This window comes from Heterocephalus glaber, unplaced genomic scaffold (genome assembly GCF_053883595.1).
Source record: "Heterocephalus glaber isolate CG9 unplaced genomic scaffold, H.glaber_assembly_v1.0 deba00000768, whole genome shotgun sequence".
NCBI classification, from domain to species: domain Eukaryota; kingdom Metazoa; phylum Chordata; class Mammalia; order Rodentia; family Bathyergidae; genus Heterocephalus; species Heterocephalus glaber.
This window is the reverse complement of record NW_028258162.1, coordinates 12,292,739-12,310,404: the sequence shown is the minus strand read 5'-3', so window position 1 is coordinate 12,310,404 and position 17,666 is coordinate 12,292,739. Positions and strand designations below refer to the sequence as shown.

Below are 17,666 nucleotides of genomic sequence, written 5' to 3'. Positions count from 1 at the left end.
GCCAGGGATTTAGCTCAGTGGCACCGTGCCTGTCTCGAAAGTGCAAGGTCCTGAGTTTGATCCCTGGCACCAAAAAAAAAAATCATGTTTCTATTCAAGTTCAGTAGGTCAGAAGTCAGCACAGATAAAAAGTTAATGTGGCAGTACTTGAGTCATACTCATGTTGTCTTAAAAGCCCAAAGCAAATAATATTACCTGACAAACAAAAGTCCTATTTTTCTCGGCAGCTAAAAGAGGTAGGGGAGTTTGTTTGTTCTTTTCCTTAGTTTGGGAGTTTCTCTGGGCATAAAAAAAAGAAAAGAAGCTGGACCTGTAATCCCAGCACTCGGGAGGCTGAGGTAGAAGGATTGGCATGAGTTCAAGGCCAGCCTGGGCTACATAGTTAGTTCGAGGCCAGCCTGAACTCAGTGAGACCCTCTCTCAATAAAAACAAAAAGAAAAAAAGAAAGACTCCATAAAAGGAAAGTGCTTTGATCTTTCATGTACTACCCTTCTTGGTTTTACTGTTTTCCTCTCTTCCTCAAGATTTTCCTTTTATGGGCTGAGGACTCAGCTCAGTGGTTCTGCCGCCTGCCCCATAAGTGCAAGGTCCCGAGTTCGATCCTGGTATTAAAAAAAAAAAAATCTTCCTTTTGTGTAAGACTGTACTAAGGGGCCCCTTAAGGATAAAAATTGTATCCAGTACCTATGATGCCTTATGTGCAGAATAATATATAACCACATAAGTAACAGCTTAAAAGCATGATAATTATGTCATTAAAATTCTTTCTTAGCTCTATAAATAAAGTTACCATTGGGCCGAGGATTTAGCTCAGTGGTTTCGCCGCTTGGCACAAGGACCCGAGCTCAATCCTCGGTACCAAAAAATAAAAAAATTAAAAAGTAAAGTTACCATTTATATCTTCCAATGGGATCCCAGAATCCTGGCCTTGAAAGTTTACAGGGTCCTTCAGTTGCCTGTTTATAGAAGCTATAGAACTTGAGCATCATTTCATGTGTTGGCTGGAATGAACCTATTGGAAACATCCATTAAATTCAGAGCACTTAGGGAATACAACCAATAACTTAAGGTTATGTATCAGCATAACCATAAAGTACTAGTAGTGATTTTGTATTTTATTAATAGTTCAGATTTGTTTCTACATTAGAAACAAGTTATGATAGCTACATAGATTTTGTTCCTCTTTCAAAAATCTCTGAAAATTTACACTTTTATGACAATGCAAAAAATAGTTCATTAAACAAACATGCTATAGATGTACTCAAAATAACCATCAAATGTCACATAAAAATAAATATGTGAAAATACAGAATATTATTGTGCAAGTAAAGCTGTAACAATCAAAACTGACAAGCATAGCTAGCGATGTAGCTCAGTGGCCCCGCCCCTGCCTTGCAAGCACAAGGTCCTGAGTTTGACCCCCCAGTACCAAAAAAAAAGTTGGGGGAGAAAACTGACTAGCACAAATGAGAAAGTTACATGTGCACTGTTTAACAAAACTGCTACAGTAAAAATTCAACAACTCCTGGACAAATTTTAATTTCCCATTGGATATAAGGAACTTTTTCTAAAGCCAACTAGTACATACCTTGGTAGAAAAAGAATTAGTCCAACATAAAATAGATTTCTCAATTTCTATCTCTATAGGTTTGGAGTCATCAATTTCTTTGAATATAAATCTTCATATATGTTCTAGCATATCTATAATCTTTTATGTTTCAAATAGTCAAACTGCATAAGCAAGCACTACAAGTTGCAATAGTTTTAGTAAAAGTGAAAACCTGGAGTGCTAATGTTTTATAATAAATGCCTAAATCATTACAATATACACATACAATGGAATAATTTATAAATATGGCCCTATATTGTATTGTAGAAAAATATTTTAAAATGGCATGAAAAATTCCACGATCTACTATAAAATAAGGGAGGAAAAGCAGTTGAAGAAGGGTACATACAGGTGGCACACATGTAATCCTAGCCCTCAGCGAGCCCCAGGCAGGAAGAGCTCAAGTCTGAGCCCAGCTCAGACAGTTTATTGGTTTAGCAAGACCTTGTCTCAAGAAAGATGTTTTTAAAAAAGGTGGGGATATAACTCAGTGCAAAAACCCTATGTTCAATCCCCAGTACCAAACAAAAACAACCAACCCCCCCCAAAAAAAACCAGTATATGTTATATACATATATATATATATATATATATATATATATATATATATATCTTTTTTTTTTTTGGTACCGGGGATTGAACTCGGGTCCTTATGCTTGCGAGGCAAGCGGCAGAACCACTGAGCTAAATCCCTGGCCCCCTCTTTTTATAAAATAAGTTTTATAAACATGAAAAGAAGGATATACATCAAGTATTTAAAAGGGATATCTCTGGATATGGATTATTTGATTTACTTTTTCATTACCTGTGTTTAAAAATTTTTTAACATCAGTATGTATCACTTTTAAACAAAAACTATAAAAATAAAAAAGCTACTTTAAATACTTCATAGCATAAAATAACACGTGGTAATCAAAAACTAGTAATTTACAAAAGCTATGGAAATTATAACATAGACAAGCTGAGAACTTGTATTTCAAGTTTGACCAAGAGTCCATAATTAATTTTTAAATCATCATAATAATTATGTACATAATACATGCATACTTAAAAGTATCTATTAGATATACTATTTCAATGATATAGTTTTTTATACAGTGGAGGGAAAAGTGGAGAAACCATAGCTAATTGTCACTAATAAATAACACGAAAATTACATCTCATAGTACCTTCAGTAAGATAACCAAATAAGATTTGGGTTTATTCGCTTAGCTAAGTGATATATGTAATGCATAAAAACAAAAACCATTTATTGTATGTCTTCTGTAAGATACTAAAGTATGATCTCTGTCTTCAAAGTACCCACACGTTTTTAATACAACATACGCATTTAAAATACTAAGAATTTTCATTTCTAAAAGCCAAAGTCATATCAAGCACAGACACCACAGGATTCATTATTACTTCAGGCCTTAAACAAAGATTAAGAAATAAAAACCAAAACAATAACACAATCTTGTCCATTGCAAAATAGTTCAAAGTAGAAAAAACTTAAAAGAGTATTATAAAACATTCAATAATTCATTATAACAAACTTGGGGTTCAGTAAATACCAATGTAGTTTCAGGAGGTGATAGTACACACTACCCTTTTTTTTATTCCAGGGATCAGACCCAGGTCCTCTGCGTGCTAAGCGCGGACTCTACCTTGAGCGACGGCTGGCTGCACACAACTGCTATTGACAAGTTACCGTGATTTTGCAATACCTTCTGAAATTCATACGGGTTTCTTACTAAGTAATATTTTTTTGGCACCGGAGATCAAACTCGGGACCTTGCGCTTGCGAGGCAGGCGCCGGAACCACTGAGCTAAATCCCTGGCCCTCTAACTAAGTAATGTTAAGAGATAGGAAGCTGGAAACAACAAATCTAGCTTTTTCTATTTTCAAAAAACCGTAAAAATGCATCTTTAGAAAAGTGAATGTATTACTTACATAAAACTCTCAGAATCATACCTTTGTTTACATTTTGTTTATTCCTTATTTTCAATCCTTCATATGTCTTCCTACAATGGGATGTTTGAAATTATAGAAAGAACACTATTATGTCTTATTTTCAAAACTTGGTAAAAAAAAAAAAATCTTGGTGGATGGGAGGTTGCTGGGGATTGAACTCAAGGTCTTATACATGCTAAGCACAACCTCTACCATTGCTTTCAAAATTTTTTTTGAATCTACACTTACTGAATTAAGTGAACTTTTGAATATTTATTACTTAGACAAATGATAATTTAAAACGTGAAATCTAACAACAAAATATTAAATATTACAGTAATATATCAATGTTGTATCCAGTTAGGTATACAACTCTGGCACAATAACAACGCTTAAAAGTATTTTTTGTTTTTTTGTTTTCGGTACCGGGGATCGAACTCGGGACCTTGAGCTTGCGCGGAAGGCGCCGGAACCACTGAGCTAAATCCCCGGCCCAAAAGTATTTTTTTACGTTTGTTTAGTGGAGTTTTTAGCTCAGTGGTTCCGCGGCCTGCCTCACAAGCTCAAGGTCCCGAGTTCGATCTCCGGTACATATATATATGTATCTGTTTTTATATATATACATATATATATAGCTTATTGTAAAGATTAATTCATGTGACATAAAAGAACATGAATTGGAAAATAAGTCTCTTTCCTCAAGATTCTCCACTTAGAAAATATATGCGTATATTTAAATAGCCGAAATTTTCGCAACATTAAAGACAAAATTACACATGCAAAAAGCTCAGCAAACTGTGAAAAGGATAAATAGGAAGAAAACAACACATAGACTCATCATAGTCAAATAACTGAAAACCAAAAGGAAAAATCTTGGAAACACGCAAAGAAAAAATATATTAAATACAAAACAACTCTTGGTTTATCTCCCAATCTTCAATCAAGGTCCAATACGAGTACAAAAAAGTACAACAGAATAACGCCAAAAAAGTAATAAAATGTTTATTAAAATAAAAAGAAATCGTTTTACAGATATATATATATACACACACATGCAGATACATATAGATATGGATATACGGCTGTTCTTTTCCCTTCCTTCACATGGAAAGTTCAAAAGGTTTTAAGTGTAGACTCTTGAGTATGTGCGACTAGGCATCCCTAGCTCAGATTTTTTTTTTTAAGTAGGAAGATGTTTATTGATAGGAAAGCTCCTAAGGGGCAGGAGCGGTCCCGAATGGGCAGCCCCTCAAGATTTTTTTTTTAAGCACACCCAAATCCGCAATCATCGAGAAGCTTTTGGTTTTCAACAATAACAATATGAACCACTTAAAATCTGGATAATACGTCCATCTCTGGCTCGAAAGAACAGCAACTAATCAAGTCACATTCAATGCCTCCCCTTCAATCCCATTCTTCTTCAACCCAAAAAAAGTAGGACACACACGCCAGACGGGGACCAGAAGGGCCAAAAGAAGCGCCGCTAAGCAGCGGGCGACGCGGGCCGCACGTACCGTTCTTCGGCAGGCTCTGGATCACCTTCACGGCCGCCTCGAACCTGGTTTCGTGCACGGATTTCGCGTCTGCCATCTCCAGCCGCCAGCGCCGGCCGCGCTCCCAGGCTCGGTCCGGGGGGATCAGGCCGCAGCAGCAGCACCAGCTTTGCCAGGGGCCTGCGTGAAACTGGAACAGGGGAGCGGCGACGGGTCAGCGCCCAGGAGGAGGCGGCGCCGGGGCGGCCGGCCAGGGCCCCCGCGCTGCGCTCCCCGGCCGCGGGTCGGGGCGGGCCTGCCGGGCCACTCACCGCCAGGAAGAGCATCTCCAGCGCGCGCCGGACAGGCCCCGGCCTCCGGCGGGTGCGGCCCCGCAGCCGCACCGCCCATGCCGCGGTGCCCGCCCCGCGCGCAGCCCCCGCCCACCCCGCAGGGACGCGGCCCGCCTGGCCAGGGACGCCCGAGCCGTGCGTGCGGGCTTCGGCCGGGGACGGAGCTGCAGCCGGACCTGAAGGGCGCGGCCGCCTCCCCCGCGGCTTCGCCCCTGCTAGGCGGGCACGGCCTCCCCCGCGGCAGGACTGGTGGGCGCGCGGAGCCGAGGGGGCCGCCTGAGGGGCGCCCCGGCCTCCGCCGGCGCTAACCGCGACCCCGGCTCGGGGCGGGGCGGACAGCCGGCGCTGGGGTGGGGCCCCGGGACTCGGGAGTCCGGGGGAGCGCCGCTTCTGTCCCGGGTGAGCCCGGAGGTTGGAGTACAAATCACCGGCACAGCCCACGGCGCGGCCCCCTCGGAGCCGCGGTACCGGCGTTTACCTTGGCCTGCAGGAGAGGGCCTGGCCGGTACTGTCCGCGGAGCCCGTCCCGCGGACTTCTGGGAAGTGTAGTCCCGCTCCACGGCGCTTCCGCCCGTCCGCACCGACGTCCTCTCTTCTTCCGCCCGGCTTCTGGGTGTGGTTCCGCCCGGGGCTGGGCGGAAGTCCCTACTCAGCCCTGGGCCACCCTTGCGGGCGTGAGTCTCTGGACTGGAGCTGAGTTGTGGCCCTGTTCGTGCTTGCTGGAGATCGTAATTGTGAGTGAGAAGAGTGACACTTAAATAACAGACCGCCATTCATTGTCTGCCATTCGAAAATCATATTCCAGAAGTGCTGTAAGGAGTTAAGAATGAGAAGACTGATTTGCCTAAGGTCTCACGGTTTAGTAAGTAGCAGAGCCAAGGGTCAGTTCAAAACCCCACTGCTTTTGGGCCGGGGGTTTAGCTCAGCGGCACCAAGCCTGCCTTGCAGGCGATCCCTGGTACGAAAAACACTAAACTCTACTGTTTTAGATCTTGAACTTTTGCCAGCACACCAAAGGAAGACACACTTTTCTAATTTACCCGAACTTGGAAGACTATTTGTGTTTAATATAAATTACAAACTTACTAATAAAAAGGGAGACAATAGGGCCGGGGATTTAGCTCAGTGGTTTCGCCGCCCGCTGCGCAAGCGCAAGGACCCTAGTTCGATTCCCGGTACCCCCCCCAAAACAAACAAAGCTATATTCATATCTAAATCTAAATATATATCTTCCTCTACCCTTTTATTACTCTTTACTACATGCTTCTCAGTCCCAATCTATTCGGTCTTGCATACTTATAAAAAGATGGGCGTTTATTTCTAATCTAAGACTTCATTATGACACTGTCAATTAGGATTTTGTAATAAGCTACATTACTGGTTGTTGGTCCTTAGGTAATGATGGAATGTGCGTTTTCTGCCAGTCACTGCATTGAATTTCCTTTTGGTGGTATTATGGATGTCCAGTTATAGAGAGTAACATAAGGATGAAGGAAATTGGTGTTACTCAGGTAAAGTTATTTAAAAAGCAGTTCTTTTTTACCAAGAAGTGAAAACAACCTAAGTGTTCATCTGATGAATAAAGCAAATATGATACATATTCACCATGGAATACTAGTCAGTCATTAAAAAGAATAAAATTCCATCATTCATGACAACATGGATGGAACTGGAGATCATTATGTTAATTAAAATGAGTCAGGCACAAACAATTCCAGGTGACCTCACTCTATGAAGAACATAAAAAAGTTGGTGGCAGAAGCTGAGGTGGCTACCAGACCCTAGGAAAAGAGAGTAGAGAGTAGTAGAGAAGAGGGTGGGGAAGTTTGACCAATGGGTGCTACCCTAAGTTGTGGTTAGGGGTAGGAGGTTCTGGTGTGATACTGTGCAGTAGGAAGATTGCAGATAACAATAATACACTGCACATTTAAAAAGCCAGAAAAATTGGTTTGAATATTTTCACATAAAGAAGTGATATATGTTGAGGAGACAGGTATGTTTAACCTGGTTTAAACATTACACAGTGTACCCCAAACCATAGAGTACCCTGTAAGCATGTAAAGTATGCCTGTAGTCCTAGCTACCCAGGCAGGCTACGACATAGCAAGATCAGCCTCAAAAAACTAACAAAACCGGGCCGGGGATTTAGCTCAGTGGCACTGTGCCAGCCTCAAAAGCAAGCGCGAGGTCCTGAGTTCAATCCCCCACACTGCAAAAAAAACAAAAAACCCCACACTTTTAAAAATGGCTGTGCTGCTTTAAATGTGGTAATTCCTGCTGGAATATATTAATGAAAGTTATAGTATAAATTAGTTCCCAGAGTGCCTTTTAATTATGTGAAACTGTAATTCTACCTAAAATATCTCATGAGACACTAATGCCTTTCAGTATTTTCAGTATAATACCTAACGTGGAGCATTCTTGATCATGTAGTTCTAGAGTTATTTTAGTTTTTAAAATGGATCTGCTTTTTACATGTGGCCATAAGAAAAGCAAAATAATACATTTATGGGCCTGGGATTTAGCTCAGTGGTGCCCCCGCTGGCCTCGCAAGTGCAAGGCCCTCAGTTTGATTCCCAGTACCAAAATAAATAAATAAATAAAATAATAATACATTTATGAATTTTAGGAAATATAAAGGAAATAAAATATTTTTGTAGTACTGGGGATTGAACCAAGGGCCTTCCCACTGACCACCATCCCTAGCCCATTTTTTATTTTTATTTTGAGATAGTGTTTTTTGAAGTTGTGAAGTTGGTCAGGCTGAGGTCAAACTTATAATCCTGCCTCAGCTTCTCCGAATCCTGAGACTACAGGCCTGTGCAACCAGGCCAAACTTAAAATGACTTTTTTTTCCAATAAGTTTATTGGTACATTTTAGGTATACAATACAGTTACATTCATCACTGGGATCTTGTACCTTTACATGATGTATCTTGGTTCTTATTTTTTCCCCATTCCCCTGCCCTCCCTTCACCCCCTCCACCCTTCGGTATTTACAGAGACTTTGTTTCCATTTTTTCCTTTTCTCATATTTTTTCTTTCTCCTTCTTTCCTTTCCCCTACCCCTCTCACTTACCCTACTCCTTTAGACCTTTTCTTCCTATTTCACGTTATCAGTTATACCATTTGAACCTTATTTGCACATTTAGTTTTTCACACCAGAAAACTATTTGGTATTTACACGTGTGTGTCCTATTTATTTCATTTAAGAATAGGGCCGGGGATTTAGCTCAGTGGTTCTGCCACCTGCCTCACAAGCAGAAGGACCTGAGTTTGATCCCTGGTACCAAAAAAAAAAAAAAAAAAAAAAAAAAGAGTATCGCCTCAATGTGCATCCATTTAGCTATAAATGTCTCTAGTTTCTCATTCTTTATGGCTGAGTAGTACTCCATTTTATAGAAAAACCACATCTTCTTTATCCAGTCTCCAGTTGATGGGCACTTGGGCTGTTTCCAAGCTTTAGCTATTACAAACTGTGCTGCTATAAATATGGGTGCACATATATCACTGTGGTATGATTCTTTTAATTCTTTGGGGAAGATCCCCAGCAGGGGAATAGCGGGGTCAAATGGGACTTCCAGTCCTAGTTCTTTGAGGCATCTCCATACTGATTTCCACAGTGGTTGCACCAGTCTACACTCCCACCAGCAGTGGAGCAGGGTTCCTCTTTCCCCACAGGCCTAGAGCATTTGTTATTGGTTGATTTCATGATAGCAGCCATTCTTTCTGGGGTGAGGTGGAATCTCAGTGTTGTTTTCATCCGCATCTCTCAAATGACCAGTGATGTTGAACATTTTTTCATATATTTATTTGCTGCTTTAACTTCTTTGTCTAAGAAATGTCTGTTCATTTCGATTTTGAATTGGGTCTATATATTTGGGGGGTCTGATTTTTTTGAGTTCTTTATATATTCTAGACATTAGACCTCTGTGTGATTAAAATGACTTTTGGGGGGGTTTGGGGGGGGGTTTTTGGTACCAGGGATCAAACTTGGATCCTTGCGCTTGCGCAGCAGGCGGCAAAACCACTGAGCTAAATCCCCGGCCCTAAAATGACTTTTTAAAAAGATTCCTTCATATATGCCTTTCTGTACAAAAATTTTCTAAACGCAGCAGGGCAGAGTAATGTCTGCTTATAAATCTAAACCACTGTGTCCCACGTGATGTACCTGACACTGAGATTACAAATTCTCTTAAGAAACTCACAGTCGGCCATCGATTTAGCTCAGTGGTTTCGCAGCCTGCTGCGCAAGTGCAAGGTCCCAAGTTCGATCCCCAGTACCAAAAAAAAAAAAGAAACTCACGGTCTAGTGAGGCAAACAGACATGTAAAATAATAATGAAAATACAATGCAAACATTGAAGATATAAAAAATACTGTATTGTGTACACCAAAAAGAGAGAGAAATGGGGCCAGGGATTTAGCTCAGTGGTTCTGCCACCTGCCTCGCAAGGTTCCGAGTTCCATCCCGGTAGGGGGGGGGGCGGGGAGGGAGAGGGAGAGAGAGAGAGAGAGAGAGAGGGGGGAGAGAGAGAGAGAGAGAGAGAGAGAGAGAGAGAGATTCATAGCAGCACTATTTGGTAACAGCCCAAATCTTGAAACAACTCGGTGGCTACCAGGAGTAGAATAGACACAGGTGAACTACTGAAGCATTGGGGCAGTGAGACAGAGCAGGTGAACGAACTGCAGCTATTCGGGGAAGAGCCTCCCACATGTAATGTGGAGAAAAAGAACCAGCATACCAAATAGAACACACTACATCATTCCTTTCACGTAAAGCACCAAAGTAGGCAAAACTAACATGTTATAATTGAGGCAGGATGTGTAATGTCTGAAAGTAGGAAAAATACTTTCTTAGGTTCTGGTGATCATTTTTTAAATTGTTACAGGTGTGTTTGTTTGTGAAAATCTGTTGAACTGTTCATTTTTTGTGTATGTTGTATTTCAATTAAAGTTTACATTAAACTTTTTTCCCCAAAAAAAGTGCTGTGGAAAAAAGAGAGAATGACTAAATACACCTGACACAGGTGAGGCAACATTCGAGTGGGTTCTGCTGGGATAAGGTGTTTACAGGCAGAGAAAATGGGAAGAGAGACATTCTAGGAAGAGATAGCAAAGTGAGAAAAGCACATCATATCCGGTAACCGAGGTCTGCTCATGTGATGAGACTGGACATACGAGGGAAAGTGAGACAAAGCGTAAGATGAAAAACTGGTTGAAGTGGACTTGAAGGTCATATACACCAGGCCTTAAAAAATACTAGTGTCAAGCTGGGTACAACCGCACATGTCTTTAATCCAGGAGGCTGAGGCAGGAGGACTGCTTGAGCCTAGAGGTCTGAGGCCAGCTGGGCAACACAGGGAGACTCCAACTCAAAGCAAAATAAGCAGGGTGTGATAGCACACACCTATAATCCCAGCATTTAGGAACCTCAGGCAGGAGGATTGCCATGAGTTCGAGGCCAGCCTGTGTTACACAGTGAATTCAAGCCCAATCTGAACTACATAATGAGACTGTCTCAAAATAAATAAGATAAAATGAAAATAAAAACTGGTTCCCAAATTCAACAATGAAAAAGTAAATGACCAGGTTGTAAAACAGGCAATAGACATGTCTCCAAAGAAGACATACAAATGGCCATAAGCATGAAAAGATGCCCAGGGTCACTAAAACTGAAAACTACAGTGAGCTATCATGTTACACCCATGTATAGCATATCACTTCCACTATCACATTAGTTTTTTCACATTATTATTTTTTTATCACAAAAAAACAAGTGTTAGTGACGATACGGAAAAACTGGGATCCTTGCAAACCGCTGGTAGGAATGTAAAATGGTATAGCCACTAGAAAACAGTGTGGTGGTTCCTCAAAAAAGAGAAGAATTTTTGTATAATCCTAGCAATTACATTGCTGGGTGTTTCCTTAGTTGGAAGCGGCATCCAAATTTATTTTCCAACAGACAGCATCCAGAAGTACAACTACTTCTGGGTGTTTTCAAAAGAATTGAAATCAGGGACTCCAACAGATACTTGTAGATTCATAGCACTAGTCACAGTAACCAGAAGGTGGACCAGTTCAAGACTCTAACAGGGAAATGGATAAACACCATCTAGTGAATACTACTCAGCCTTCAAAAGTGGGTGAACCTTGACGATAAAGTACCTCGTGAAATGAGCCACTCACGACAAGACATATTGCACGATTTTACTTCTGTGAAGTACCTAAAATAGACTCGTAAAGATAGAAAGGGAAACAGTGGTGTCTGGGGATGGAGGAGAGAAGAGAGAGGAGTCCCTTTCTGCGGAGATGGAGAGTCGCTGTGAGAGGGTGGAAGCTTCGGAGCTGGATGCTGGTGGGGGTTGCTCCCTGACGTGAGTGTAGCCAGCGCCACCGACACACACGTGTGAGAAATTGTTAAACAATCAGGGTTGTGTTCCGTATGTTTTACTGTAGTAGCAGAGTCAAATTTACAAGGTTATCCACCTTTGGAAAGTCTCTAAACTGGCAATGGGAGAAATCCTATTGCACAAAAATAAATTTTATAGTGCAAGTCGTATTTTGTGGATAACTCAGACCTTTGTTTCAGTGAAGCCAAATCCAGTAAACTATGTCAGCAAGGATTAGTCAGAATGAGAAGGCTGCCTGTTTTCCTTCAGAGCCTGGATGCCTTTCCTGCCTGATAGGCCAGTGTGTTCCAAATGGAGTAAATAGAATTGCCCTCAAAAAAAAAGAGACAAAGGGGGCTGGGGATTTAGCTCAGTGGTTTCGCCACCTGCTGCGCAAACGCAAGGACCCGAGTTCGATCCTTGGTACCAAAAGAAAAAAAAAAGACATATTGCCTGGCACAGCGGCAAATGCCTGTAGTCCCACACACCGGAAGTCGGAGGCAGTCAGCTGGTGCCCTTTGCAACTAGCCGGGAGGAAGCAGAGATGAGTGCTGATGAGTCACTTAAGCAAGTGACTCAAGACACTCCTTCTGTTGCCTCCCCTCGCTCTACTCCATTGGTGGAAATTTCATCCTGAAGCCACATCGAAGAAGGGAGGGGCAGCTTGGGAGGGAAGACCACAGTTCATCAAAATGGCGTGCATTTGTTGGAAATTTGTTTTTTAAGATGGCACTGTTATTACATTATGATGGTTACAGTAACGTGCCCAGAGCCACACAGCTGGTGCATATCAAAGTGGGATTTGAGTGGGATTTGAAACAAACAAGGGGATGCACTTCCAGAAGGGTGGAACAGATGATCTTCAAAACCTGCTTCTCCAAACCGGGAGTGGTGGCGAACACCTGTGATCCCAGCACTAGGAGGGCTGAGGCAGGAGGATCCCTGCAAGTTCGAGGCCAGGCTGGCCTACACAGTGAGTTCAAGGCCAGCCTGAACTGCATAGGGAGACCCTGCCTCAAAAAAAAAAAAAAAAGCCTACTTCTCCATCAAAGCAATTAGAACACTGCAAAATTGCAAAAGTCACTTTGTCAAAATTTTGGAAATTAATCAAAGCTTGTAATGATCTATGCAGCACTGACTCAATGAAAACAATCTCAACAGCAGCAAGTTGTGCGATGTTTTAACTTGCCTCATTCTTGCTCCCCAGCTTCACAGTAGCCTTCAGAACAAACTTGGCATCAGAGTAGCTGGGAAAAGCAGCAGCTTTGTAGTCCTGTGAAGGGGACAGATGGGTTCGGAGTGCCCCAGAAATCCCAGGACTGAGAACTGTCACCACTTGGCCTGAATAACAGCTCCCTGGAAAAATTCATTTTGAGGACTTGCCTTTATCTGACCTGAGTCAGAGCTCAGTGTCAGTAGCCCTGGTAGTGGCCTTATTCTCAGAGCATTTGTCAAAATTAATCAGGGGCAGGGCACCTGGGGATTTAGCTCAGCAGCACCACGCCTGCCTTGCAAGTACAAGGCCCTGAGTTTGATCCCTGGTACCAGCAAAAGAAAAAAAAAATAGCAACAACTAATCAGTGGCAATTACAGATGATTGCAGTCACATATTGTTCAACGGCGGGGGTGTTCTCTGAGAAACATGTCATTGGGCTCTCCTGTCGTGTGTAAACAACACAGAGTATATGTCTGCAAACCTAGGTTGCATATCTAGATGGCACACCTAGACACTGTCAATGTGTGCAGACCAGGACTCTTCTTCTGTACAATTTAAAGGACACCCACGGGGAATAATAATTGTAAAGCTCTGTTGATAGGTTTATAATGTTTAAAACATAATCTGTGACAAAAATAGCACAAAGTGGGAGAACGAAGGGAACTATGGGAAAAAAGTTTTGGTGTAATATTGAAGTTTACTTAGTATTAATTGGAACTAGGTTGTTTTAAAATGTTAATTTAGGGCCAGGGATTTAGCTCAGTGGTTTTGCTGCCTGCTGCACAAGCGCAAGGACCTGAGTTCGATCCTCGGTACCAAAAAAAAAAAAAAAAAAATAGCATAAAATGTTAATTTAATTCTCAGGACAACCACAAAAATAACACAAACTGTACAGAAAAAGACACGGTAAAGGAATGAGATGGTACAATGGAAACATCCATTTAACATGAAAAGGAGGCAGAAGAGGAGGGCAAGGCAGAGCTGGCGGGGGAAGCCGGTGTGATCTGGTCATTACAAGGCCCCGGGACACAAGGGCAGAACAGTTCCCGAAGCCCTGGGCGTGGACTTCAGCAAGAACTGGACCAGGTTTCCATAGAAGGGCCTAGGCTGCACACCAGCCTGCAGTGGGAGACACCACAGGACCTCACCACTGAGCTCTGGACCACGGTGTTCTCTCTCTCAGCAGCCCACTCCGTGTCCACTTCTTTTTCTACCTTCACCTGTCCCAGATTCACTCTGCAGTGCGTGCTCTTTTTCCTTCCTTTAATAAATGTAAAACTGTGCTACTTTTTGGACTTGTCTTGACCAATTCTTTGTTCAGTAGAGAAAGAACCTAGGAGCCACCTGTAGGAGACTCCAGAATTCTAAAACCTTGTAAAAAGAAGTCATTGGGCCGGGGATTTAGCTCAGTGGTTCCGGCACCCACCTCGAAAGTTCAAAAGTGCAAAGTCCCAAGTTCAATCTCTGGTACCAAAAAAAAAGTCATTAACAGTGGGCTAGACAAAAACAGTGCCAGGGATTTAGCTGAGTGGTGCTGCCCCTGCCTCACAAGCACAAAGTCCTAAATTCAATCCCCTGCCAAAAAGCAAGAAACAAAACAATCTAAGCCATAGATAAAACAAAAACGATTTTTTATTAATTTTTACTAAATTTTATTAAATGTGATGGTCTAAACATTCCAACTAGAAGCAGAGACTGGCAAATGTTACCAAAAAATCGTGATCCACCTGGTTACCCTGGTACGTGCCTATAATCCCAGCTACGTGGGTGGCTGAGACAGGAGGACCACAAGTTCAAGGACATCCTGGGCAACTTAATGACTTAACAAGATACTCTCAAAAGAAAAAGAGAAAGTCCAGAGTGTTGGGAACGTGGCTCACTGTGAAGAGCCTTGATTCAATCCTTGCACCACACATTCCCACAGCTATGAGATGAAGATACAGCATCCTCAGAGAAATGTAGAGCGCCAAATGCCTGTGTTAAAACAGAAGAAAAGGCTGGGTGTGGTGGTGTAATCCCAACCCTCGGGAGGCTGAGGCAGGAGGATTGCCCTGAGTTTAAGGCCAGCCTGGGCTACATAACAAGACCCTCTCTTAAAAAAAAGAATCAAAACAGAAAGTGCTCGCTTTGGCAGCAAATGCACTAAAACTGGAATGACACAGAGCAGATTATTAGCATGGTCCCTTCGAAAGGAGGACGTGCAAATGTGTGAGGCATTCTGTATTGGTGTACTGCTCAGCCATAAAGAAAGACAAACTAGAGACATTATAGCTAAACGGACGCACATTGAGGCCGTACTCTTCAGTGAAATAAACAGGACACACTTGTGTAAATACCGAATAGTTTCTCTGGTGTGAGAAACTGATAATCCAAATGAGGACCAGAATGTATAATAGATAATGTGAAATAGGAATCAAAGGTCCAAAGGGGAAGGGGAAGTAGGGAGGGTGGGGGAAAGGAAAGAAGAAGAAGGAAAAAATACAAAAGAAGAAAAAAATGAAAACAAAGCTTTTCTAAATAGAGAGGGGAGGAGGGGTTGAAGGGGGGGAAGGGGAAGGGGAAAAACAACCAGGATACAACACGTACAGGAACGAATTCCCAGTGATGATGTGATCATAATTACACCTAAAATGGACCAATAAACTTAATGAATAAAAAACCCTCAAACCTGTAACCCATATTTCCACCTTTAAAAAAGAAAATGAGAAATAGATAAAACTAAACTGAAAGTGAGGAAACTGAGACTGTGAAAGATTGTGTAAAGATTAGAGCAGATATGAATGGAGGAGACTTTATCAAGTCTTTCTGCTTTAACAAAGAATAGTCAGGCCCAAGCCCACACTTGTCATTTCAGCTACTAGGGAGTCTGAGGCAGGAGGGTTACGAGCTCCCGCCCCGCCTGGGCAACTTAGCACAGCCCTGAATCAAAAGAAAAAGGGCTGAGTATTTGTTCAGTGTGAAGAGTCTGGTATGGAAGGAAGGAAGGAAGGGAGGGAAAGGGAAGGAAAGAGAAAGGAAAGGAAGGAAGGAAGGGAAAGAAAGAAAGAGAAAAGGAAGAAAGGTTAACAAGACTAAATTGGTTTTTTCAAAAACTTTAGCTAAAATAACCAAGAAAAGAAATTGACTCAAATTACTAAAGTCAGGAATGAAAGAGTTGACGTTACTCACAACATTATAGAAATAAAAATGAAAGGGACCGGGCTGGGGATTTAGCTCAGTGGTGCTGCCACCTGCCTTGCAAGCACAGTCCCGAGTTCGATCCCCAGTAACAAAGAAAAAAAGAAAGGGACCTCTATGAATGATTAGAGGAAAACCAACTGAATAAGCTAGATGAAATGAATAAATTCCTTGAAAGACAACTATTATGGCAGCCTTCAGAAGAAGTAAAAAACCTGGATAGGCTTTTTAACAAATGAAGAAATTGAGTTGTAATCATCAAGAGCACAGGCTTAATGGCTTCAGTGGTGAATTCTACATTTAAAAGAGAGTGGGTTCTCTTTTGTTTTTTGTTTCTGCAGCTTTGGGGACTGGACCTGGGGCCTTGTACATACTAGGTACATGCTAGGTAGTAGCACTCTATCACTGAGCTATATCCCCAACTGAACATTTAAAAAACAATGAACACTCATGTTTCACAAACTCTCCAAAAAATAGAATAGGAAGGAACATGTCCCCATGTTTCTTGAGACTAGTGTTACTCTGATAGAAAAACCAGACAAAGATATCACAAAAAAAGTACAGACCAGTATAATTTATGAGTATATATGCAAAAATACTCAGCAAAATATTACCAAATTGATACATCATGTACAGGTACAAGTACCCAATGATAGATGTAAACGTATTGTATACCTAAAATGTACCAATACAAGAATTAAGCAAAAAAAAAAAAAATTAGCAAATTAAGTCATATGAAAAGGAGTGTAAACCATGGTCAAGTTGGATTTATCCTAGAAATATAAAATTGGCTCAACCTGTGAAAATCAGTGTGGGCTGAAGATTTAGCTCAGTGGTTCTGCTGTCTGCCTCGCAAGCTCAAGGTCCTGAGTTTGATCTCCGGTACCCCCCCCCAAAAAAAAAAAAGGAAATCAGTGTGACACATCATATTACAGTGGACCCCCAAAATTTGGGTGTTACATTCCTAGAGCACCTGTGAATTTTGAAAAACTTCAAATTTCAGACGCGATCAGAAAAATGCCTATGTGCCTATTTTTATAGTTTAAACCCTAAATATGTCTCCTGCAGTTATATAATTTAATAAAGTACTGTATTAATAAAGCCTTAGAAGGTGCAGGGCATTTCGACAGCATCTTGGGGAATTTAGAGCTTTAAGAAGAACAAAACAGAATACTGGAGACAGCTACGTGTGTTACAGCTCCCAGCCAATCAGCAGGAAGGAGAATTGAATAGCGCTCTCGGATTGGCTACTTACTAACCTCCCAGAAAAGCAACTGCCAAGGATATTTGTGGTTTCTTCAAAATTGCCAGGGTTTCTGCAAACAATTATTAGTTAGGTTCTAAGGGAAAAGCCACAAACAACTGAGGCTGGGAATTCTGAACTGCAACTTCATGTGGGTATACTGTAATATGCTAAAGAGAGAAAAGCATTTTTGTCTCAATAAATGCAAAACAGGGCTGGGGATGTAGCTCAGTGGAATAGCGCCTGCCTGGCAAGCATGAGGCTGTGAGAT

At 41.8% G+C, this 17,666-nt stretch overlaps 1 protein-coding gene and 1 non-coding gene across 9 annotated transcripts in view; one reads left to right on the top strand and one right to left on the bottom strand.

Moving 5' to 3' along the window:
• Acbd5 (acyl-CoA binding domain containing 5) overlaps positions 1-5,977 on the bottom strand; it is a 39,220-nt gene extending 33,243 nt beyond the window's left edge. For 4 of the 8 annotated variants that reach the window (XM_087207258.1, XM_087207261.1, XM_087207263.1 and 1 more), the window contains exons 1-3: positions 5,348-5,467; positions 5,058-5,226; positions 893-1,013 (exon numbers count right to left, since the gene is read on the bottom strand). In XM_087207258.1, the coding sequence (XP_087063384.1) occupies positions 893-1,013; positions 5,058-5,226; positions 5,348-5,362 (305 nt within the window). In that variant the 5' untranslated portion in view covers positions 5,363-5,467. Of the gene's footprint in view, positions 1-892; positions 1,014-5,057; positions 5,227-5,347; positions 5,469-5,846 lie in introns of those variants that run through there. The other 4 variants (XM_087207265.1, XM_087207262.1, XM_087207264.1 and 1 more) reach the window with 4 other exon arrangements.
• Positions 5,978-15,093: 9,116 nt separating this feature from the next.
• Positions 15,094-15,203, top strand: LOC147829100 (U6 spliceosomal RNA). Its single transcript, XR_015449720.1, has one exon. It is a non-coding gene; the product is annotated as a U6 spliceosomal RNA (small nuclear RNA).
• The last annotated feature ends 2,463 nt before the right edge of the window (positions 15,204-17,666 follow it).